Source organism: Chrysoperla carnea, chromosome 1, assembly GCF_905475395.1.
Source record: "Chrysoperla carnea chromosome 1, inChrCarn1.1, whole genome shotgun sequence".
NCBI lineage: Eukaryota > Metazoa > Arthropoda > Insecta > Neuroptera > Chrysopidae > Chrysoperla > Chrysoperla carnea.
The window spans coordinates 62,937,890-62,962,729 of NC_058337.1; the positions used below are offsets into that span (position 1 = coordinate 62,937,890).

The following is a 24,840-nucleotide window of genomic DNA, read 5'->3' on the forward strand; positions in this document are numbered from 1 at the left end:
TTTAATTAAAGTTAGTCCAGTAATTCTTCAATTGTATATTTTACACTTTGTATGGTCATTTTTTGGCGTTTTTTAAATGTTAGACGAAAAAATGTTTCTATATAGGTTTAATAAGAGACAATTTTTTTGTAGAGATGATAAATATTTAATGGTTTCTGGGGGTTATGGAGACTACAATTAATAAGTTTTTATTCAAAAAATAAAAATATTAAATTTGCAAGATAAAGGTCTATTTCAGTTTAGGTGCTCGCCAAAAATTTGAGGCACTTAGGTTTATGTAGTTGATGCGTAAATTAAAAATTTTTTTGAGCCAAAACACTCTTGGTTATATTTTGCAAAAAACTCAAACCAACACCACCTTCTTCCGGGTCCTTCGATAAACTCAAAAAATTAAAATTAAGTATTGGGAAAAGACAAGAAGAAGTTAATAGTTTCAATCCAGTTTCTTTGTAAATACTCAAAAGTTTAATTTTTAAATTGTGGAAGGTACATTTTTAATAGGCCACGAACAAAATAATGTAGAATTTTCAACTTTTATGATAAAATTGATTTCTGTTTTATAAAGATCTTCCTTTCCAATATTAGAACTCTTATTAGAGTAAAAGCTTAAAGCCAAGTAAATACCATTACACATAGAAATTTCTAAAATGAACCCCTACATAATATCTATTCACTAAAATCCAATACCAAAAGTTTCAAAATAAGAAAATTCAATTATAACAGATTTTAAGGCAGATAGATGGAATGCCAACTGAATTATTTGAATTTTTTTACAATTGATGATTATTTTTGATCATCCCGGAAATTAGAAATTGATGACGAAATCATTTAATAAACGTAAATCGAAAAGATTATATCATAAATGTTTAGTGGTTACAAAGTTAAATAACTAAAGGGATTACCTCCTCATTTTATTACTTATGACGAAATCATAATTGATAAGCATGACATACAGTTTCTTGGTAGATTAGTCACATTAGTCATAAAAGTTGTACTGTACATCATCTCTCATATTCAAACAAAGTCTTTGAAGGTGCAATACACACCACAAAGTGACACAGACGTTGTCAGACTTTACTACACGAGTGTACTGATACTCACACAGTGTTAACTAAAACACGTGTTTGCTGCAGTTAATAGTAAGTAGTGTAGACAAAGCGAGCGCATATTAATAATTTTATTAATGCAATTTTGTTTAACTGTTAAACATGGTTAATTAGTTAATATAATTAATTTAATTTTTTTAATGTTAAGTGTATTATACATAAAAAAAACTATTACTTTTCATACATGAATTATAAAAATTTCTTTGTGTAGTGAAAATTTTCTAAGAATTTAAAACTTTAAAACCATGTTCAAAGAATTAAAAAAATGGGTAAGTTGGTTAAAATTTATATTTTTTAAATTTACGATTAAAATTCTTTAATTTTAAAGCTAATTTTGAATGAAATTAAATCAATTTATTAAATTTCTTTTGTTTTAATAAAATAGATAAATAATTTTAAAGCTATTTTATTTCATAACAAGTTTCAACAAGTTTTTCTCAACTATACCTATGTATTGTTGATTCATCGTTCGTTTGTATTGGTAAATTTATATGAAGCAATAATTATTTAGTACCTTTTATGGAATAAAATATAAAATTGTTACGTAAATTTTTTTTCCTGAAAGATAGATTTTAATTAAAAATTGAATTTTTTTTATATAAATAATAAAAATTTGGGGTAAATCTAGTGAGAGTTATTGTTTGAATCAGTAAAACTCACTTATCTTTTAAAATTACTTAAAAATTTTTATTCCACCTTAAATTTTCTAGGAAATTCTTAATCCATTTTTGGTAAAAGTATCTCAAAAACTATTCTGAGAAAGAGAAGATTCATATTTTGTATAATATTAATTTTTCCAAAATATACGAACATACACCCTATGAAATAGATTTTTTATATTTCAAGGAAAATTAATTATTCTATAGAATTTTGATTTCAAGTTATTGCAATAAAAACTTTCATTTATGTAGATATTACTTTTTTTCGATTTTGGACGATAGTTTCTTTGGATGTGTCAAGTAAATAGTTTGAATGTGAACACGATATTTCAAGAATGATAAACGTTAAAACATTACATATTTCAAGAACAATAAACGTTATGACATGCACATTTCAATTATTTTATGCCATCAGTGTCACAAACGATTCAATTTAAAATTTGTTTGTCACTGTTGTGTATTTGGTCTTACAAAATGTATGTAGGGGCTGTTTTTGCATTTAGTTTTGCAGTAGAACGCCGATTAACCGAATAACCAATTATCCGAATCAGTGTAATAAAAAAATATTTATATAAATTAAGTATGTATGTAATTTTTGTTTTGTTGTAACAAGTTGGAACTCGTTGGAGTCCTGATATATTTGAATTGTTATGGTTGAAAGCTAGAGGCAAGACACAACATGTTTTGAATTACATATGTGCCAGTCTATGTACGATTATCCGAATTTTCGATTATTCGAATCGACCCCGGTCCCAATTAATTCGGATAATCGGCGTTCTACTGTATTTTTAAATTCTTATACACAAGGTATTATAAGTTTAGTCCAAAATATGTAGTGGCCACAAACATTCGTTTAAGGTAGCAACTTAAAGATTTAGGATTGATTTTTTTATTTGTAGTTGAAATACATTTAAATTAATTATCAAAGTTTCAGGGATGGGGAGGGGGTTCATCAGAGCCATTAATTATTAAATTTTTAAGTTCGAGTTTTAATACATTGCTCTTATGGAAAAATCTTAAAAAACGACATATTTTGAAATTTTTTTAAACTTTTGTTCTATCTCTTAACGGTTTACAAGATGGGTCCTACGGATCCAAGACCCAATTGGCCTATGTTGCTTATTTACGAAGTCAACTTTAGTTTTTACGCCCTTAACACGCTATAAAAATTTCAACTTGATATCTCTTTTCGTTCTTGAGTTATCGTGTTGACAGGCAGACAGAAAATCGAAAACGGACTACCTAGGTGATTTTATGAACACCTATACCAACATTTTGTTGGTAGCATCAATATTTTCAAGCGTTACAAACTTGGGACTAAACTTAATTTTAATATATTTCATATAAATGGCACAAAAAGTATGAAGCCAGTTAAAAGATAAATGCGGTTTTCTGATTTTTGAAAATTCATTTGGATAAAGTTTCAACATTCTAATGTCTACCGCTGTCTGTTTTGTTGTTGGTAAATCTTGTTAAATAAAGTACTTAGGTATTCTAATAATATAGAGCTCACATAAGATTTTTAATAGTAAAAATTATAAAAAGAATGAAATAATTTTTTTAATGACCTTCACTAACTGCAATTTTTTTCTTGCTAAAAATTAATATTCAATAATAACTGTATGCGACTTATTATAATTAGAAGTAACAGTTATTAATAAACTTATGAATAAAAAAATATTCTAAGAATTTTAAGTAATTAGTTTTATGTAGCATCTTTTCTAAAAAAATTAGATTTGCTTTTAGGGTAGAGTGATTCATTTTAGAAATTTTATTTTTATTTGCAGAGTGAGCGTATTATATCACGCTTACGACATTCCTCATCTACCTCTAATACCGTATACGAAGCAGATAATACATTAGAAACAATTGATCCAAGAGAATTACCGAGACCATCACGTGATCCATCAGTAAATATTAAAGGATTTTTTGCAGGTAAGTGCAATCTATAGACATGCAAAATACATAACTTGAATGAAGATAAAAAACGGAGAGTGGGATATATAAAGACCATTAATTATGTCACTAAGAATTTTTTTTAAATAGAGGACAAATTTGTGGAAAAATGTGACCAACTCGGGAATATTTTTCATTTAAATATTATTGAATAATGCATAATTAAAGTGTGGCGTTACTAGGTAGATGGGGGGGAGGATTCAGAATAGGTAAATAAGAGGTCTAGTAATCTTAAAATTGTGTGACGTAATATATTTTTGATCATTTAGTAAAATTTTTCTTATTTCATAATTTTAAAAACTTTTGGAAAAAGTTCAAAAGTTTTCCTTTATTAAACAATTTTTGAAATATTTTGCTTTAAATTAAATAGATTTGTAAAAATTTGAGCTAAAAAATTTATAATTTTGGCGATATAGGCATAGTCATGTATGTGAAGGAATGCATACCTATAGAGGTGATTTTTGTATCGTTCCAGTCGTAGGAGGAATGAAAAAAGAGCATTTAGTTAAAAGAGTTTTTGTTACACTTCAGACAGGGATCAAATTAGTTTTTTTTTATTAGAACGCAAAAAAGCTATTTTTTTCCAAAACCTTTTTTTTTGGCAAACTGATTTTTAAGGTATTTTCAGGTTAAAAAGTTTCCACCAAGAAAATTAAACAGTATATTTCCAAATTTTTTTACCGATTCTTATTGTTTATCAAATTCAAGTAACTGCTATTTAATTGTCATAGTTTTTATTGCTATCCAATACCGTATGTTTAGGTACCGAAAATTTAGGCCTAGGAAAAAAAATTTTGTGTCAAAGAACAATAATCTGATAGAAAATATGTAGTACTTAATTCCGAAAGTATAAAGATGGAACTTTTTTTAAAAAATCATCCAGCATAAGAACTTATTGTACTATTTTCTGTATGGGTGTTCATGTATGAGCAAATTATAATTACAAAATTATCGGGTTCGATTTTGCATTCATTCCGCATTGTTTTGTGGTTTTATTTAATGCCCACCATTTTTTGCTTAGAAATTTTGCTAGTCAAGTTTTGAAAATAATCGTTACTTCAAAATTTGTATTTTTTTTTTTTGGATTTTTTCTGCTAGATTCCATTGTGACTTTCTGATCACTTGGAGCTTGAAAAGAATCAATTTCCTTTATTAACAATGTAAATAACCGAAATTCATCTTGAATGAACTGATTATAAATAAGTGAAAACAAACAATTGTCTGAGTTAATTGTTGAAATACCATGCATAGACAGTGTTGATTACTTTAAGGCATAGCACATCCATACGTGTCACACATACATAACTAATATTCCCATATAATACACACTATGCAATTTGCGCCCTCACGGCTGAACAGTGATGTTTACAAAGAAATGTTTCAAACAAAAGTTGTTAATTTTTTTTATAAGGAACATTTTTTACATTTAAACTTTTGTTCTATCTCTAATGGTTTACAAGATGGGTCGTACGGATCCAAGACCCAATTGACCTATGTTGCTCATTTACGAACTCGACCTCGCTTTTTACGCCCGGAGCATGCTGTAAAAATTTGAAATCTTTTTCTGTTTTTGAGTTATTGACAGACGGATGGACGACAGACAGACAGACAATCGGAAATGGACTAATTAGGTGATTTTATGAACACCTATACCTTAATTTTGTTCGTAGCATCAATATTTTTAAGCGTTACAAACTTGGAACTAAACTTAGTATACCTTGATATATTTCATATACAATATACATGGTATAAAAACTGGTGCATTTGCACTCATCCCTAATAATATTGCTTTTAATATTTTCAAAATATATTTAAAAAAGATAATGAACTTAAATATTAAAAAATGTGCTCCGTAGTTTCAATACCGGACATTGCATCATAAAACGTAAGCGACCGTAATTTATTCATAGACAATATGATGAGTCATGTTAAGATGCAAGGATCTTTTCTTTTTAAACAATTATCTACAATGCAGGAGGCATTATAAAGACCTGAAATGTTGACCAAATAACAGTATTTTATCTGTAGTTTGCAAATTGTTCATTTAAATACGTTTTATGGATCTAATTTGATAATACAGGGTGTCCAAAAGAATAATTCAACAATTTTTATTATACTGTTTCAAACATTTATTTTGAAAAATTGTATTGAATAATACAATCTGGAAAGGCTTTATTTTCGAAATAAATTGTAGATCGCTGATAGGTGTAGGCTTAATTGTTCTATTTACTCAACAAATTTTTCTTCGTCATTTTTTATTTAGGCAGCACTGTCTTAAGGTATTACCTTCCCTTGGGCTATTAAAGAAAATGTAAGCGTCTTTTTCATAACAAAATGCCCAGAAAAGCATGTAATTCATACAAAATTAAAAATTTAAAAAAAAAATTGTTAAATTCCAGTTCACATGATTTTTTGTTTTGTGTATTTTGATTAAGAAAAAAATATTTTCCGATGTTTTCGGGTATTCGTCGATTTCTTTTCAAATGTTCTCCTAAAAATTACTTCCTTTCCGGGAAAAAGTCAGGGGTAACGTAATCGGAGTACACTTCTAGTTTGACATCATTTTGGTCACTCAAACTTTAGATTTGATCAACCCTAACTGGTGATACTGTACTTGGAAAAGACATCGTTGAAATTACAAAATCACAAAGTTCTTAAAAATAAATATGTTTGTACGGCGGCCAGAGGCTGACAAATGAACTGCGGCCTATTTTATAAATATGTGAAAGGTTGTTTAATCATTTAATAAAATAAAATAATAAAAATGTGCTCCATTTAAAAGTTATTTAGAAAAAGCATCGGCTTGTTTATAATAAGCGCTTTTTACTTATGCCTCATACACACAACGAGGTCATGGTATTTCGCACTAGCAAGTTAACAAAAATGACTTCGTGTAAACAAAATTGCCTCGATTTTTAATCCAGCAAAAAACCCATCAACTAGCCCTAACCCTGTGACTACGAGGTCAGTATTCCAAGGCAGCAACTCATTAAAACTGATTTTGAGAAAACAAAATTGTCTTAAATTTTTAATCCAACAATTCAGTTAAATAAATCGCATTGTACTAAAATAGAATGAGTTCTTTTTTTAAAGCTATTGACTTATCTGGATTTAGGAAAAAATAGATCGAAAAAATATCTGTAACAGGGTCCTATTTTTGAACAAAAGAGCTAAAATTTCAGGACCCAAGCTGATTCCCCTATAGTTGACAAACTAAATCCAATCAACTCGTAATTATAAAAATACACCGGATCTATAAAAATTTTCGGTCTTTTTTTTCCAATTACCGACTTACCTGCTTCAGACAGCGTAGTATACAAAGCAAATTTTTAAAATTAACAGCAAGCCAGTAGATGAAATATCAAGCCTGCATAATAAAATAGAAATCAGTACAATGGTTTAAGAGATTGATTGATTTACCACGGCTTATTTTTGTTAAAGAAATTTATATTAAAACAAGTGAAAACAAACAATTGACTGAGTTAATTGTTGAAATACCATGTATAGACAGTGTTGATTACACTGTCACGTTACACATGCATACATGTCACACATATACAACTGATATTCTCATATAATACATACTATACAATTTGCGCTCTCATAGGTAAACAGTGATGTTTACGAAAAAATGTTTCAAGCAAAAGTTGTTTATTTTTTTATAGGGAACATTTTTCAAAATTTAAACTTTTGTTCTATCTCTAACGGTTTACAAGATGAGTCCTACGGATCCAAGACCCAATTGACATATGTTGCTCATTTACGAACTCGACCACACTTTTTACGTCCTAAGCATGCTATAAAAACAGACAGACAACCTGATTTAATTAGGTGATTTTATGAACACCTATACCAAAATTTTGTTCATAGTATCAATATTTTTAAGCGTTACAAACTTGGAACTAAACTTAGTATACCTTGGTATATTTCATATACACGGTATAACAATTTTTATATTATTTGGTTTTTCCGTGTTTAAAGTATGCCGTCAAATTCTTTTAAAACAGATGATTATTTTGAAAAATGATGTATTTAAAAAAAAAAGTAATAATAAATTAAATGATAGAATTTATTATTTTAAACAATGATATATGTGAATTTTATTACCGGTAAATAGAGTTAGTTATAGGTAAGTAAGTTATTTAATAATAAATACCAATAAAATTGTAACAAAAGAGAAGTCAATTCTAAAATGTTTACAAAGTGACTCATTAAAAGAATGGTTTTTAATTAAATAAAACTTAACATATAACGTATTACAAATATTTACCTTCAATTATTTTGAGTTCAATAAATTTATAGAATTTATCATTAACATTTTACAATATATTAGAAATAAACTCTAAGAATGTTTTTTCGATCAAAATTCTTTTCAAAGTATGTATACTCCAGGCATGGGCGAGTTATTTTAAGTCGAAGTCACCATTGTTATAACTTTATTGTGTGTCTCTTTATCCAAGTCCGCATTGCTCATAGAGGAGGAAGCGAGACGGATATACGACTCTTCTACCTATCTCAGTTTCTCTATTAATAGTAATGAGATAGGTAGAAAAAAATGTTGCCTCTCTTTCTTTCTCGTAGCATTGGTTGTCACTGGTTAGGTTGTCATTGTCTTACTCGTATTTTAGTTACAGAAAAATTAAAAATTTCATCTAAATTATTTTTGTGCATGTATGCTTCTAATTTTCTAAATTTTTGCCATGAAATAGTTGAATGAATGATATGGTTTTTTTTTTTCGATATAAGCGATTCATTCGCTTCACAGGAGAAAATTTTATTAACTAAATTCTATTTATTAAATTATAACGAGTATTAAAAAAAAGCTATATTTTTGCTATCAGTTACTGACTAAACTATTCGGTTTACAAAAAAATTTTCATCTAATGTTTGTCAGTTATGAATCAGAGTGAGATTTTAATTGAATCTCAAAACTTCATGCCATCGAATCGAATGCCGATATAAGATGTGTGCCTTTGAAACTATCATTTTTCGTTTGAAGCATTTTCCTTAATAAAGTTTATCTATGGAGTTTCAAGCATATGTCAACTTAAAAAAGTACAAATTTCACCACGCCACTATACACAAAAATATACAGAGCCCACTATATACCAGCGTTACTCATTGACTCAATTTACATAAAACTGCGTTATACCACATTGCGTTGTGTCTCAATTAGCGCTCGGCATAAGACATTAAAAAACATCGCAACTACGCTAACAATAATTTTGGTTTCAAAAAAATTGTGGTAGATTATTTGACCTTTTTAAAAAATGCCCTTTTGGGTCAGATTTTTAGCTATCATCGGTAGAGTGCATCGTGGATGAGAACCAACGTAAAGCTAGTACTACTCTTACGAAAATTTAATAATTAGCTTTTCTACATACTAAACAAAAAATTACGGAAATCATATTAAATAATGTACACTTACTCTTTTAAATCATTCTGTACATACTGTTTAAATGTGGGAAATTTTGCATGTTAACTAATTCACGGAAAATATAGATTAATGAAGTGTTATGTAATGATAAATTTATTCAAAGAATACAAAGTACTATTTGTATGCGTTAATTTGTAAGAAAAAAAAATTGATTAACAATGAAAATAGAAATTTAATCTTAATTTTCTTAGTAGAAAACTAACCAAACCATTGTAAAAAAATTTAGTTTGCATAGATTTGCTTATAGTTACCGAGATATTCCAAATTTTGTGTTTTAGAATGTTAAAATGACATCTAAGTCTTTGTAAATGTTAAACGTAAAGGGTATACAATAGAGGAGAAGGCTTCCATTACTGGCAACGTTAAAAAAGATTGTACGAGTTTTAACGCCTCTAGTGATTGGGTCCAGTCATAATCGCTCTTCATCTCCATAATTTTGTTAAAAAAGTTCTGTTAACAGAGCGTAGTTTCGATCTAAGGATCTCTGGGCCATGTGCCCAGCATGCTTTCACTGCGCCACACTATACTCTGTGTAATATTATCGTAACAACATGAACTGAATCTGTTGTAAATATTACAGTAGTATTTACAAGACCCAAATACCAGATAGCATTCGTACCTGTATACGCAACCTCTCCTCTATCTTATACTCTTTGGTTAATCGTATGTATTAAAAACAATGATCAGATAATAAATTTGTCATACCAGGTGCAATAGATGTGTTTATATTTATAAAAAACTTATACAATTGTTTTTGAATGAGACATTTTAATATATATCCAAAATTCGGCAATATTAAACGAATATATCAAGTGACATCTTTCTAATTTTTAAATTTATTGTTTAAATTTTCCCATTTGATCATTTACGACATCTGATGAATCATTCTACCATGTTTTTATGTTGTTTAATTGAAGGGTGGAAATTATTATAACTTTCCCTGATGTAAATTTTGTACTTTATTATTATTAATCATGTGATCAAACAAAATCACTATCATTAAGAATTCCCGTATTTTGATTATTTGGTGCGATCTGATGATTACTTTTGGCTTTAAGATTTTATAAGCTTCTAAAATTCGAGTCTCTTTTAGTATAATACTTTTGAGAAACAAGTGAAATTAACAAAATTTAAAAAAAAAACTGACAAATTTTTCGGACACGGAACCTTAAACTCGTACTTGAAACATATCTAAGAACACTCTCCATTAAATTACCTTTCAAACGAAACCAAAAAAAATTAAAATCGGATCATCCGTTTAGGCGCTACGCTGCCACAGACAGACAAACACACACACACACCCAGCGGTCAAAGTTATAACACCCCTTTTTTAGGCATGGGGCTAAAAATAAAATATTGTCTTATTGTAAACTTATTGATTTTTTAAAATTTGACTACTGTTTGCAATCTGTATATCAGATAAACAAATATGTGTAAAATGAATATAAGGGCGTTCAATTTATATTCATTAATATAAATTGTAATTTACTTATTACGTTTATTCTTAATTTAAAACTATGAATACCCCAAGTAATAATTACTAACTACAATTACGCATAAAAAATTATCAAAATCATAGCATACTCAGATTGAATAAAAATTTTAAAATTTCTGTTTAAACCTGCTTAAAAAAGGTCAGTATGCTTCCTTGAAACTTTTTTCAGTAAATCAGATACTAAACTATAGAAAAGTAGATTATGTATTTTGATGTATGCTATGTTGGATAATATTTTATGGGGAAGTTCTTGAAACAGTTACACTATCTTAAAGATAGCGTAATTAGCAAAGCTGCCATTTGCGATATGTAATTTCTTGTAGGGTAACTTTGTCCCATCTTATTTGTCGAAGCACTCAAGGGATTTCCATGGTCGATTGAGATCGCTATATTTCTGCCTCCTGAATCACAACTTCAAGGGTGGAAATTTGACAAGCCCAAAAAAATGTAATTCGATAAAAAATTCGTTTGTTTCGATAAACAAAATATTTCTACACACTCCTTGGCTTGCTCGAACAATTTAAATTTTTTAAAAATGAACCTAAGTTCTGTAGCTACCGAGCAATGAACTGATAAAATATCTAAAAAACGTGACATTCAAAAAATATTTTTTGTATTAACTAAGCCAAAGAGTTGTTTGCATTTTAAATAAGCCAAAGATGTTTTTGTGGGTGTGTTTTCGATCATCTACCCTTAAAATTCTGTTTCAGCTGACATCAATCGGGTAAGGGAATACCTTGGGATCCAGGACTATATCGATGTAAACCAATTTAAAAATACTAGCGCTCGACAAACATTTGGTAGTTCTGGCTCTACAGAGCCCAAAAGAAAATACTCTTGTTTGATTAAAAAAATTCTCATAATTTTTATTGATATAAATTATTTCATATAAAAATTTGTAATGATTAGTAGCAATCAAGAACATAAATTTTTGTCACATATGCGCGCTCACTGCCTGCATTCAAAGTAATAAAAATTTTTCAAGAAAACAAAAAAAAAGTTTGTGTAAAGAATGTGTAAAATGGAAAGTCGTAAAACAGGTGATTGTAATAATACTAGCATATAGATAAAACATTATTAATACTTAATAGTGACCTAATCGGAATCTTTTTTTAAATGTAAATAATATGATTAACAATAATATTGAAATATAAACATTGTTGACGCCATTAAATGATTAAAAACTGGGATATGTTTTACTTTCAGTACTTATAAACTTTACGCTTTGTTGCTTATCAGTTTTTCAATAAAGGTAACAATTAGCTTTAGTTAATTGTTTATATTATAATACCCTGTGTATTTATTCGTTACTAATACTAATAGTAGTTTTTATGATATCGAGAGCGTATTAGCATGATACGTAGTTTAACAACTATCGGAAAAACGATAGTGGCGGATATATATGGGTGGACCACCACATATATAAAATATTATATAATTTATTATATTATAATAAATTATTAATTATACTTTTATAGGAATTTGGAATATTAAAAAATATGAGCTTTAGAAAATTCAAAAATTCCAATCCATCAAAAATTTTCTCAATGATAACAAAACACTTTAACGTTTATTTCATCTTTTAGGTGAAATATTTCAAAACTTAAAATCTTCTGATATATTTAAGTTGTACTCTTCAAGAACTAATATTTCCCAAATTTTCAGAAAATTTGAGTGGGATCACTTTCTCAGAAGGAATCGCAGGGTACATAAGCACTTGACGAGACTATTCTGTTAAATCAAAACTAGGAACCAGAGGATCTAAATACTATAAAAAAATTGAGGGAGGGTAACTATCTAAGTAATGCCCACGTGAAAGGTATAACATATACACAAGGTATAAGTAAATAGAATAAAATACTATAATCGTAATAAATTATACTGAAAGAATCAGAAAATGAGATAATTTTAAAAATAGAAAATTAACATATGATCTGTTATTAAAAAAATCAAGGATATTGAATAATTCAAATTTGTGTCAGTGGAATTTTTGGCTCAAAAACCTCTGGATAACGCAAAATGAGTATTGCTGTTTGATTTAATCGTTATTGTATTTGCACAGAATGTGTTTAAATTTCAAGCAAAAAACACAAATTTTCAGATTAATTTTTTTTTCCCAAAAAAATATTTTCCTTAAATACGTTAAACTAATTCGTTAGGTTCTTAGCCACCTCCGTGATTTTACCCTATAGAGAAGACGTTTCCAATCCGCGTGTATACGGATCGCAAAGACCTTAAATACATTCACAAACTAATTTTGAATTTATGGAATTTAGACTTCAGTAGGTTAGATATTATGAAATAAAAACGTCGAAATATTTGTGCTGGTTTTAAAAGCGTCGATAATTGATAAACGGTATCACTGTGGATATCGGAGAGCCAAATAAAAAAATGAATGGAGAAGTTTTTAATGAGGCCGGCAAATCATTAACAAAAGAGCAGAACGGCGACTTATGCAGACAAAAGGTCGGACGTCCCTGCTTTAGTGCAACATACGATATCAATACCTACAAAACTCAGTGTATTCGTACTCGATGTCATTAAACAATTATAAATATGTACATAATTATACTTTAGTTTCGGTACTTCTGTGTAGTACACCTTATCACTCTTTAAACAATTACCTATTATAATTTATACATTAGTCCACAGAGAATATAATGTTTTATTTTTTATTTTTTTATTTAAGATAAAATTTATAATATTATAATATATGATGAACTAAATTTTATTATTTATTTTATAATAGAGATTTTTTTAATATGAAAAATTTGTTACTAAATAATATTGTATAAAGTCAGTGTTCCAATTAAAATATTGCAATTTATTAAAAATATTAAAATGTATGAGTGTGTATGTGGTATATGTGTATAGATAGATAGAACTTTTTACAGATTATAAAATATCATAACATATTTATATGTATTTTGTGTAATCAAAAGTATAGAATAGGTATGTGAAATTACACGAGCGTATCTTTTAAAAGGTATAAATAAATTGGGCCATAAATTTCTTTTTTTATCCCCGAACTAAAAAAAAAAAAGGCTGTTATAAGTTTGACCGCTATATGTGTGTGTGTGTGTGTGTGTGTGTCTGTCTGTGGCGTCGTAGCGCCTGAACGGATAAACAAGTGCGAGCTAAAGTATCCGTACCCGAAAAAACTAAAAAACTGGCGATGATCTTCAAAATTTATTCAGTTTTTTGAAACGGCATCACATATAATTTTAACATATAGATAATTACTATAATTTTAACATACAAATAATGAATAGTCAAATAAACCTGGTTCAATTTATTTCGAAAAGTGAAATGGTAAAATAATTAGGTAATTCAAAACAATAATTAAAAAGAACAAAGTCAACAAATATTTCAATTTGAATTAAAATATTTCCAAAAATTTGTCCCAAAAAATGATAGCTCTCTAAGTATCCTTTTCAACTCATCTGATGTCCTTTACCATCTCTTTGATATGGATTTAAGAAGGAATGTTATAAGTTTAAAGTGTTTATCTGTGCGTCTAAACGGTCGAACCTACTTGATTGAGAACATTTTATGGAAGTTTTCAAAAATCGGTTAACAAGGATTTTCTAAATTTCACTTGTGATAAGCTTTTATTTACCTAACTGAATTTTAAAACAGTTTAGTGATGTGCCGAATATTGTATTTTGTTCATTTGCGAATAGGAATGTTTAACTTGGTTTATCTCCAATATTCGCGATGCGAAAGAAAATGTTAACTTTCAAACGAAGCGACCGCAAATTGTTTTGTATTAACTTAATTACATATAATTTTTCATCAGCGTGAAAGAGTTCGTCATATAAGTCCATTAAAAATAAACCGTATAAGTCTGTTTGGCTTAAATTTATTAATTCTTATTAGTTGTTTTTTCATTCAATATCGGTAAATAATTTCATTTTGTCAAAAACATTACCAAAATATTTGCATGGCTTCTTGCGAATGCAAATATTTAAAAAATATGCGAATGCGAATTCACTATAACTGTTATCCTCAACCGACTGAGCTAAAATTTTGCATACACGTTTAGTTTGGTTGGCAATGCATGGTTAAGCTAAGTGGCGTCCATATTCCACCATATTTGATATATACAGGATCCTTTTTTGAGTTAAAATGTGGTTGAAACTCGAAAAATAACTTTTATCGATAAAAATGCTTCAAGCAAAAAATGTTGGGTGTGTAGGCTCACATCTTACGCAGACATTAAACGTGACCTAGGTTTTCGAACTCAATGAAAAGCTTACTATACTCCATAACTAGTAATCTATTCATTTATCGACTTTAAAGCATATGTCAACTTAAAAAAGCACTCATACCTTAAAATTTATATTAGACTCTTTGTGCCGAAATTGAAAATTAAAAAATTTATAGTTTACGATAAACTGTTTCACCCTATTCTGAATTCAAAGGCACTTTTAAGCTGATGAAATATCGTGTGTGTATCATGTTCACGGACGGGCAGATGATAGAAAAGCAATTACAATGTCGTTCAAGTTTATATAAATCAAGGAACTGGCCTCTCACCTGCAGAGTCGTAAAGGTAGATAGATTAGAAGAAATTTTCATGGTAGTTGGAAAGCGTTCATTTTCACACTCAAAATGAATAAGAAATGAAGTTAGAACCGTTAGACTACAATAATCACTAATTTTCCAATCAACTGACATCCTTTAAAAATTTTACTTTGAGTGTGTAATAGACGATTTTACACTTTGAAAATTTCGAAAAAGTCACTAAAATCAACATAAGTTCAATTTTCAAAACAATATGCATTGACGTTTATTAGACAAAATAATATTGTTACTTAAAGTTCGTGATAGATAGGCTTATGTTTCAAAACGCGTCCTAGCTCTAGAGCTTCTACCTAGCTTAAAAATATGCATACAATCTCCCATCAAATTGTTTAATGTCTCCACACCTGACATCATATTGCATTTATTTATTAATGTTATTAGTAAAGTGAAAGAAATTGAAACAAACTAACATAAGTTAGCTAAAAGCTAATACACATATCGAGGGCTTCATGCCAGAAGAACGTATCCACCAATTTTGAGATATCATGCCACTTAGTAAAAATATTTACCGAGATATAGAAAATTAATCTTCGCGTATGCAAATATTTTAATAGGGAAATTATAGTATATTCCAATATGACGCCCTATTGGAATTAAATTTTATTGTAAACGAGATCACTTCAGGAGAAAACATAAAAATTTTCAATTTTTTTTACGGCCTTTTGGAATTAATCAATCGTATTTCAAATGAACCATAACGATTAACTTAAATTAAATGTTTTATTCAATATTGGGGTGTTCAATTTAAAAACTGCTAAAACCTCAATAGGCTATTCTGAAAAGTTGTGTTTTGGCGAACACGATCTTCTGGCATAAGGCTTCGAAAATATATATACTTCATACAATATAGTACACTATGTGTTCGTAATAATTTTTTGCAAATAAAATGCAATGTCAGCCAGTTTAGTAAACAGTTTAAATGTTGCATAATAATAGTAACAAACATGAATTGTATATATTCTGTCTTAACTTTTAAATAAATACAACAAAATGTTATTACGATAATGCAACAATATTGTGTACTATTACCTAAATAATAATATTATTTATATTAAATTAAATAAAATGATTACATTCTTGATCAATAATTGTTGATAATGATTTTAATTTACGAAAATGCGATTGTTTTGTTTAGTATACTTAAATTTATTAAAAAATGAATTCATCTGAAACGATTTTTGACCTAGAGAAAACAATACACTTTTTTGTATATGATTCTGTTTAGACTAGGCTCAGATATGGACTCCCTATAAAGAAAGTAACAACCAGACCTGGACCAAGCCTGGTGCAAGTGAAAAAAAGTTTTAATTTCGGGTTTTTATATGATTAAATGTTTATTCTATGACGTATTTTTTATTATATGACGTATTAATTACGTGTACTTAATCAGTTTTTAAATTTATTTATATTTTTAGTATAATAAACAGGTTTTCAATCACTGGAGTTTGAAACAGTATTAGCGAAACCCTTTGGCTCTTAAAACGTCGATTCTTTTAAGTGCCAGGTAGAGATAACGCAACTTATGGCCTATCTTTATTTTTCTCATCGCAGTTCTTGCAATAGTTGCCATTTGTGATCGCCTATTTTTAAGGTTGACTTCGCCAGTACATTTACTCATATAATAGAACGCCGTAAGGTATAAAAATCGTAATATCTCAGAATCCAGGACCAATCAATGAATCTTTATAAAAACTGTTTGACTGCATTGTTTAAAATTTTATTAAAGAAGCTAAAAACAAAAATTTGCAGTCTTGGATTTTGGATTCATAAGGTCCATCCTGTAAACTGTAAGAGATACAATAAAAGTTTAAATGTTCCTTGTAAAAAAATAAACAACTTTTGTTCGAAACATAAAGTAACTAGTACACTACAGTAAGCAGTAAAAAACATGTTGTATGTAGTGTAATTGTATAGCTATGTATATACGTATAGCTTATTACGCATGCGTAATAAGCCAATAATTTTACACTGGATTGTAGGGAAAGAAAAACCTAATCAAATTTCTATTAAAAATGATTTTTCATTGAACAGGGACTTTTAGATAGTTTGATAAACAATATTCATTTCGTGTGATTCATATTTAAGCTACAGTGATAATATTGAAACCACACATTAGTAGATTAGGCTTGCAGATGTATCTGTGTTTATTTAACGATAAGTATATGACAAAATTTAAATTATTATGTAAATACTTTTTAGGATAACATGATTGAAACATCTTCAAAATACACTAGAAGTATGTTCTTTTAGGTCGGGTGTGTTACACTTTTTTCAATCTCTAGAAAATTTTTGCATGGGAAAAGAATTTTAAGATAAATTTTAGTCATCATGAAATGAAGTATGAAATATGTTCTACTAACCTTGTAGTCATTTTAACTGTTGGTATTCTAAATATGTGACATTAAATTTTACAAACTGCTGTTACCCGTGGCTATCTATCATTTTTTTTACGTGCTGCAATGGATAATAATCAGTGACATTGAACGAAAGTCACGTCATATTAAAAAGATTTTTGATAGAATCGTAATTATATAATAAATTACAAAATTCGAAATTTAATTATTTATCCGAAATTTTAACTACTATCACTATCCTACTCCAATATTCATCTTTAGTAAACCTAAGAAGCTCTTTGAAGTGAGCGTAATATTGCAAAAAAAATTTAACCAAGTGTTAAATAAAGTATACCAAAGTTCTCTGTTTTTTAGCCGATATTAAAATGTTAACATCAGTGTTAAGAAGGTAAAATTTAGATTTGCAAAAATGTACCATCGTAGCTTGCAACATTTTCAAAATGTAACAATTAATTTATGCAATTTCGTTTCTTATTTTCACAATTTTTAATGCATTGGGTTTAATTAATTGTTATTTTTCAATAATTTTAATTTGACATTTTCTATACAATTTACTTGTAAAAAATTGAAATACCAAACGGATAATCTAATTGCATAATTTTGGCATATATTCTAAAAATATAAAAAAATACTTTTAATTCGCATTCCTTATAATGTACACTAGAATTTGATTCTCACATGATAAGCTCGGGAAAATTTTTTTTAACTTTCTAACTAAAGCCCCCCTCTCCCGAAATAAATCTCCAAAATCAGAACTTTATTGTTTATACTGTACGTTCGTGAAAGGGTCCGTAAACGAATACTACCGAATTTTTTCATTAAATAAATCTGGAGAAAATAGGCTATGACAGTCAGTTAGACAGACAGACGTACACAATAATGATTGTATAAGAGTTTGAGCCGCAAAGGGAAGTTTTTTATCTCTTCATTACCGATATATTTAGGGTAAAAGCTTGAATGGATTCAATTTCAAAAATCTAAAAATTTCAAAGAGATTTTTCTAGGCAGTTTTTATGATTACTTCAGACTACAGAGATTTATTTTTTTATTTAAACAGTATCACGTACAGAATCCTTACAAAAAAAAAACAGGAGAGAAATGTCTCAATCTTAGAGAAAATTGTTTTGGTCTATATCTCCGTAAACGTGCACTCAAATTATTTATTAGCTCTTTTTATGAATGCTGAGCAAATATTGGATCTACATTTTTTGGGAACGAGGGCTAGAAGAAGTACAAAAGGGTTGCTTATTTTTTACAATATTTGTTTAAGAAATATTCGGTACCAGCCCTGAATTTTCCTATCGGTAGGCGTAGTTTATATTTCGATATATCGAATATCGGTATTGAAATTATCTTTTTCCATTCCTATTTTTAATTAAGCGGATCATAGCGAATAAAAAGTCTGATTATTTTAACTGATTTTGGCTCAAATTGATTCAGTTTTTTTGAACAGAGGTGTATTTCCAGCCGTTGATTAATTTGTAAAAATAAAAAGCATAAAAAACATATGTAAAACAAGGATATAGATTTGTATCAATAAAATAATTTCATAAATAATAATAATAATAATATATTTCTTGGTGGATTAAAAAAATGTTTTATAATATAATGCCTTTGAGTCATTTTGAAAATAAATATATTTTATTATAATTTTTTAAAGTTATCAATCAAAACATTATCGGTTATGTATTTCAACAACCAATCGTTCAACATAAAATGTAAACACTGAAGGTCGTAAACATTTGTAATCATGTTATTTATGATAATTATCTTGAACTTTTTACAACTCTTACATTGAAAAATGCTTTATGAGCTTTATTTTTACAAATATTAGACCAAACTCTATGTTACTGTTTACTGATTAATTTACGTTCAATATTGATAAAATCAAGGCAAATGTTGACAACTATTTTTGTAATAATATTAATTGCTGCAAATTCTGAAACTAGATATTTATTATATTTTATTCTTACGATCCTTTATAACTTTCGGTAAAGTTGTGATGACAGGGTAATAGGTATTACAAATAATAAACAAAATTTTCAATTTCTTAAAATCTTACGAAAATTTTCTTGCATACTGAACTTAAGTTTCCTTGATCGCCTTGATATGTTTCCTTGGTATATGCTCAATTCTGACCACAAGGCCTCATTTTCGCAATTGGAAGAAATATTTATTAACAATTTCTGAACCCGAAATTTCTTATTATTGTAGATTTCTCAAAAATATATTGTTTTTTTTTTTTTTTTTAATTTTAAACCTCTTACGAAATTGTATACCGTATCCAAATTAAAAATATGGATCGAATTTTTACATGTGTTATGATTAACTTAGGTGTACAAATTTTATGACCTAGCTGCTTTAACCAATAGCAAAATTGTTTTGGAATCTAGGAATTTTTATACCGTAATGATTCATTGAAAACACGTCATCGAGTTTTTGGATGGCAAACATTATCTTTATACTACGTAAATAGAGTTAATATTGTATTAGGTATTGCGATAAGCCTGAAATTCAGGAGCTGATAAATGAAATTATCAGCGGAAAGGTGATAAAACACATATATGGTATCACAATGTGCACTATAGCCTAAGTTTGTCCTTTGTGGACAGCCAATATAACCTAACCTAACCTAGATATTGCAAATGATCAAAAATTGTCCTTCTTGAAAAATCCTAAAATGCTTGTATTTAAAAATAATATTATTGGTAAAGGGTTAATATATTCCTGACCTGACTATATTTTTATTGTTTTCAATATTTTATCTCAAATTTAATTAATTGCCATTATCATAATAATTTATTGCTTTTTCATATCGTTCGAAAGGAAACACTAATATCGTTTAGATAAAATGTCAATTTGATAATGTTCGATTAATGTTATTATATTTATTAAATTAGTGAAATTAATTATACTTAACAATAGTGGACGTGTTCAGCAGAAAACTTGTGTTGTAAAAAGGCGGTTACATTTTTGAGCGTTTGAAATTTTTGTACACCCATTCATTATTTTACCACAGAAAAAATATACATATAGCTTCAGAGACAAGATCTGGAATTTTGCGGGCAGAATTTATTTTGCATTGTTGAAACGTATAATTCCAAAATTTAAATTAGAAATCTTATTAAATTACATTCTAAACTAATATTTTTTTTATATTTTGTTTTAGATGAAACATCGATTGATAGAGAGTCACCAATTATGGACAACAACAATACTCTTAGCGATTTAAATGATAACAATGGAACAATATACAAATCACAAACAAAAATAGATTCAGATTATTGTAATTGTTACAATTGTAAAATATTATTTAATGAGTATGCAGAATGTGCTATTTGTACCGAACCATTGCAATCATCCACCGCAGTAATTTCACACAATGAAGGGGGTGGTATAAGTGAATGTAATTCATGTGGTAACATATGCTGTTATCAATGTTCACAAAAATTAACAAAATGTGCCTTTTGTCGTCAACCATACATACACAATTCATTTCCAATGTTCTTAAATGATCGTATACGAAGTTTGGCATTCGAACGTTTATTAGCTAAAATCAAATTACCATGTCGTAATGCAAGGTAAATATTTTTATTTTTAATTAATTTATATTAATATTAGTATCAGCTCCGAGAATACACATCCGGTTTTTAAACGAATTTTCTGCTATATATCCGGATTTGCAATATACAAATAAATGAATTTCATATTACCACAGTCTTTTAATAAAACTGCTTATTCAATGAAAATACAAACCTTAGGAGTAGAATCCAAACAAAAATAGCCACCTCCAAAATAGTCGAAAAAAAATTTGGAAAACCTTGATTATAAAAAGTTTCTAAAATGTGCATAATATGAAAAAATATCTTATGAAAAGTTTTGTATTATCCATAGTCGAGTAAAATACGATTCAAGAGTTTTTTTTTGCGTGTATTAACTTATACTTTTGTCTTAAAGTTTTTACTGAAATTGGAATGCAGGAATTAAATATATAACCAAGTAATGCAAAAACGCTTCTTTCTTTTGAATAAAAATTTTTCATGGAGAAAAATCGCACGTTTAATTTACACTCACTGGCACAGTAATTTGTTCAGATAAAATGATCAAAAAAATTGCCGTTTTCGGATTTTGCCAAAAAAAACTCGGAAATAATAGACCGAAAAAATTTCTGTAATAGTGTCTCATTTTTGAACATAAGGGCTAAAAACTTCAGAATCCAACCAACTCCTCTATCATCGACAAACTCAACCCAACTAACTCGTAATTACAACAATACTCCGGGGCCAAAATATTTTCGGTCTTTTTTTCCGATTACCACCATTGAGTAAGGAAGACCAAGGCTTCGAATCTAACGAATATTTGTTTGATCGAATTAAGGGAAGATGAACATTCATATTCGATTGTTTCTGTGATTTTTTTTTCTTTCGATTGTACAAAACTTATTTCTAGTTTTTTTCGTTTTTGTTGTCTTACTTAAAATATTAAAAAAAATCATCAAAATTCTAATAAAATAATAATTTATCTTTTTCACAGACTCAATTGAAATAGAATCCACTTAGAATATCACTATCGATCGATTGGGAAGTAAAAAAAAAAATAATACAACCATTATGATTGCATTGTTACTTAAGTATCTAATTGCACCTAACAATGTTAACTAAAGTTCAATTTTTGTTCAATAATGCTTAATGATTGGGGGATAAAAAAAACTCTTTTTTGCATTGCTATTTTGTATTTTTCGGAAGGTAAAAAGCGAGAATAAGTGTTGCAATGAATATGAATAGTGTGCAAACTCAACGGTACGAGATTCATAAATTTCATGAGTTGTGAACACCAATACCTTGTTAAATAAATATAGATCCAACTAATACGAGAATCCGATTTTATTAAAAATAATACTCGCTTCTTCGCTAATTTGGTGCCAAAATTTCATCAATTTAACAAATTAACTAAATTTGATAACATACTTTTGGAGACTAAAAGTCAAGAGAATAATTACGATTGGGTAATTCGTAATAATGATTTCTTTTCAATCAAAATACGTATTTATATTACAAAATATTGGCAAGGATTTGAAATTTTTTCAAATATTTACTTTGAGTATACATACAATTTTGTATAGGTAGTGTCTACAAAAACATAACTGCAATACGTAGACTCGTAGAATAGCTTCACCTAGGATATATTCCAAACATTTTTCAAAATTATTGAGGTAATATGTTTGTTAATTTCAGGTATGGCTGCAAAGAATACTTAACATTAGACGTACGTTTAGAGCATGAAATCAATTGTCCATATTCGCCACTTGGTTGTCCCTACTGCAGTTGGCAAGGTGAAGGTACAAACATTATCCAACATTTACGTGATACACATAAAATTTCAGTAGTGCCAGCAAATGGTATTGATATGGAAATTAATGATTTTCGTGCCAAATTAAAAGCTGCAAATGATAAATGTCGCCGATATTGTATATCATTATTGTGCCACGGTAACATATATGTGTGTAAAGTAAACATGCATAAGAATAAATTAAAATTATGTTTTCATCAAATCGATGGTAATTTTTTCAATAATTTTCAACATAATAGTGGTGATAATCGTAAATTTGCAGCTTGGATTGAAATTAGTAGTGCATATAAAACGTTAAAAGGTATACTACCGATATTAAAAAGTAAACATTCAATTATGAAACAATTAGAAATACCATGTGATTCATTGTTTGCTCATACGAATAATTGTAATAAAAAAATTGATAATAATTTAATACGAATTTCAATTACCATACGACAATTTCTTGTGTAATAAAAAGAATTCTCTGTTTTAAAACTGTAGAGATTATATCTTTAATTTAACATTAAATCACAGGCGTCGGCAACCTACGACGAATTTTTGATTTTCGCACTATAGTGGCTTCCAGTTTCACGACACTGCAATGAATTTAAATAAAATTTTTTACTTTATTTCAACGTTGTAGTAATGAATATAGGCAGAATACAGCGACATTATTTTCCAAACGATTTTTATAATTAATTACTGAGCGTGTCGTTCTCTCAATTTTATCATTTAACACTTGCGCAGTATATTTCGAAGTAGCAAAAATGATATAAAAATAAAACAGAACCGAAAGGCCTTTTAATAATTACATTTTCTCGACTAAAATGGTTGCCAACGCCTTTATTAGGGCATTCCAATAAGAATAAAATATATATATATTTATGATTTTGATGACTTTAACCAACGGAGACAATTAGCGTTTACTTCTTTTGAAATATACGATATTTGGCGAGAGTCGAGCCCATGACCTCCTAAACTATTTTTAAGGCATTATAATGTATGAAGTAAGAAGAGCTTTTTTATTGACGTTCTTATGTATAAGGCAAAGATAGACACTTCAGACAATTTATTGTGTGTGATGACTTAAGTCGGCTGTCGTCACGTATACACACAAACAACTAATAAATGATATGATTGCGTGCGCATCACAAACAATAAATTGTCGCAAGAGTCTCTCTTTGACTTATACGTAAGAACGCCCATAAAAACTCTTCTTACTTCATATATTATAATAGCTAACGAGATGCTTTACAAACGGTAAATAGATCAAGAACTTCTTCTATATTTATTTATAATAACCAAATATTCTCAAAGTATGTATTGACTTATCGGTAATAAATGATCTTAGTGAATTAAACAAAAGGGTAGTGATAGAGATATCATGTTAAATATGATCTCTATTTCATTAAAAAATATATCGTTCTTATTGGAGTACTTTTTTTAAGAATTTGATCACAAAGACTCACTATTTCAATTAAGTTGAGAACGAAAGGAAGTTAAAGAAAGCATCCATTTCACTAAAATTGTGTTTTTAGTGGATATGTTCGCTGACCTCTTCTAAATGAAGAAATTTTTCCCGTTTTCAAGAAAACGCATGCGTATAACGTTCTTGTAAAACTGTTCTTATTATACAGAATGGTTAAGACTATAACAGCAGGAGTTAATCAAATGGTAGTTAACGTTAAAATAATGAAAATTTCTCTATACTTATAGCCGGAATAAAGATTCGACATTTTCGTTCTTTTAAATTTAATGGGTTTTTACTTTGACCCAAGCATGCCCAAGATAGACATGACAATGAATTATTTATTTTCTATGTGAGTGAATATTTTAAAGAAATACTTATTTAAAAATATTTCACGGTGACTTAATTAAAATTATTTAAAATGCGTTTTAATAAAACTTTAACCAG

General features: G+C 28.3%; 1 protein-coding gene across 1 annotated transcript; it reads left to right on the plus strand.

Annotated features, from left to right (window-relative positions):
• Positions 1 to 1,317: 1,317 nt before the first annotated feature.
• LOC123305472 lies at positions 1,318 to 24,705 on the plus strand. The gene is made up of 4 exons (XM_044887190.1): positions 1,318 to 1,375; positions 3,553 to 3,700; positions 20,764 to 21,175; positions 22,829 to 24,705. The coding sequence occupies exons 1-4, from the start codon at positions 1,352 to 1,354 to the stop codon at positions 23,394 to 23,396; spliced, it is 1,152 nt and encodes a 383-aa protein (XP_044743125.1). The 5' UTR covers positions 1,318 to 1,351; the 3' UTR covers positions 23,397 to 24,705.
• Positions 24,706 to 24,840: the final 135 nt, after the last annotated feature.

What these genes read in the sequence shown, in the direction of transcription:
- LOC123305472 (XM_044887190.1), top strand. Translation starts at nt 1,352, where the DNA reads ATGTTCAAAGAATTAAAAAAATGG. An exon ending in TCAAAGAATTAAAAAAATGG is followed by an intron (nt 1,376 to 3,552) that starts GTAAGTTGGTTA and finishes TTTTATTTGCAG; the next exon opens with AGTGAGCGTATTATATCACG. An exon ending in TTACCATGTCGTAATGCAAG is followed by an intron (nt 21,176 to 22,828) that starts GTAAATATTTTT and finishes TGTTAATTTCAG; the next exon opens with GTATGGCTGCAAAGAATACT.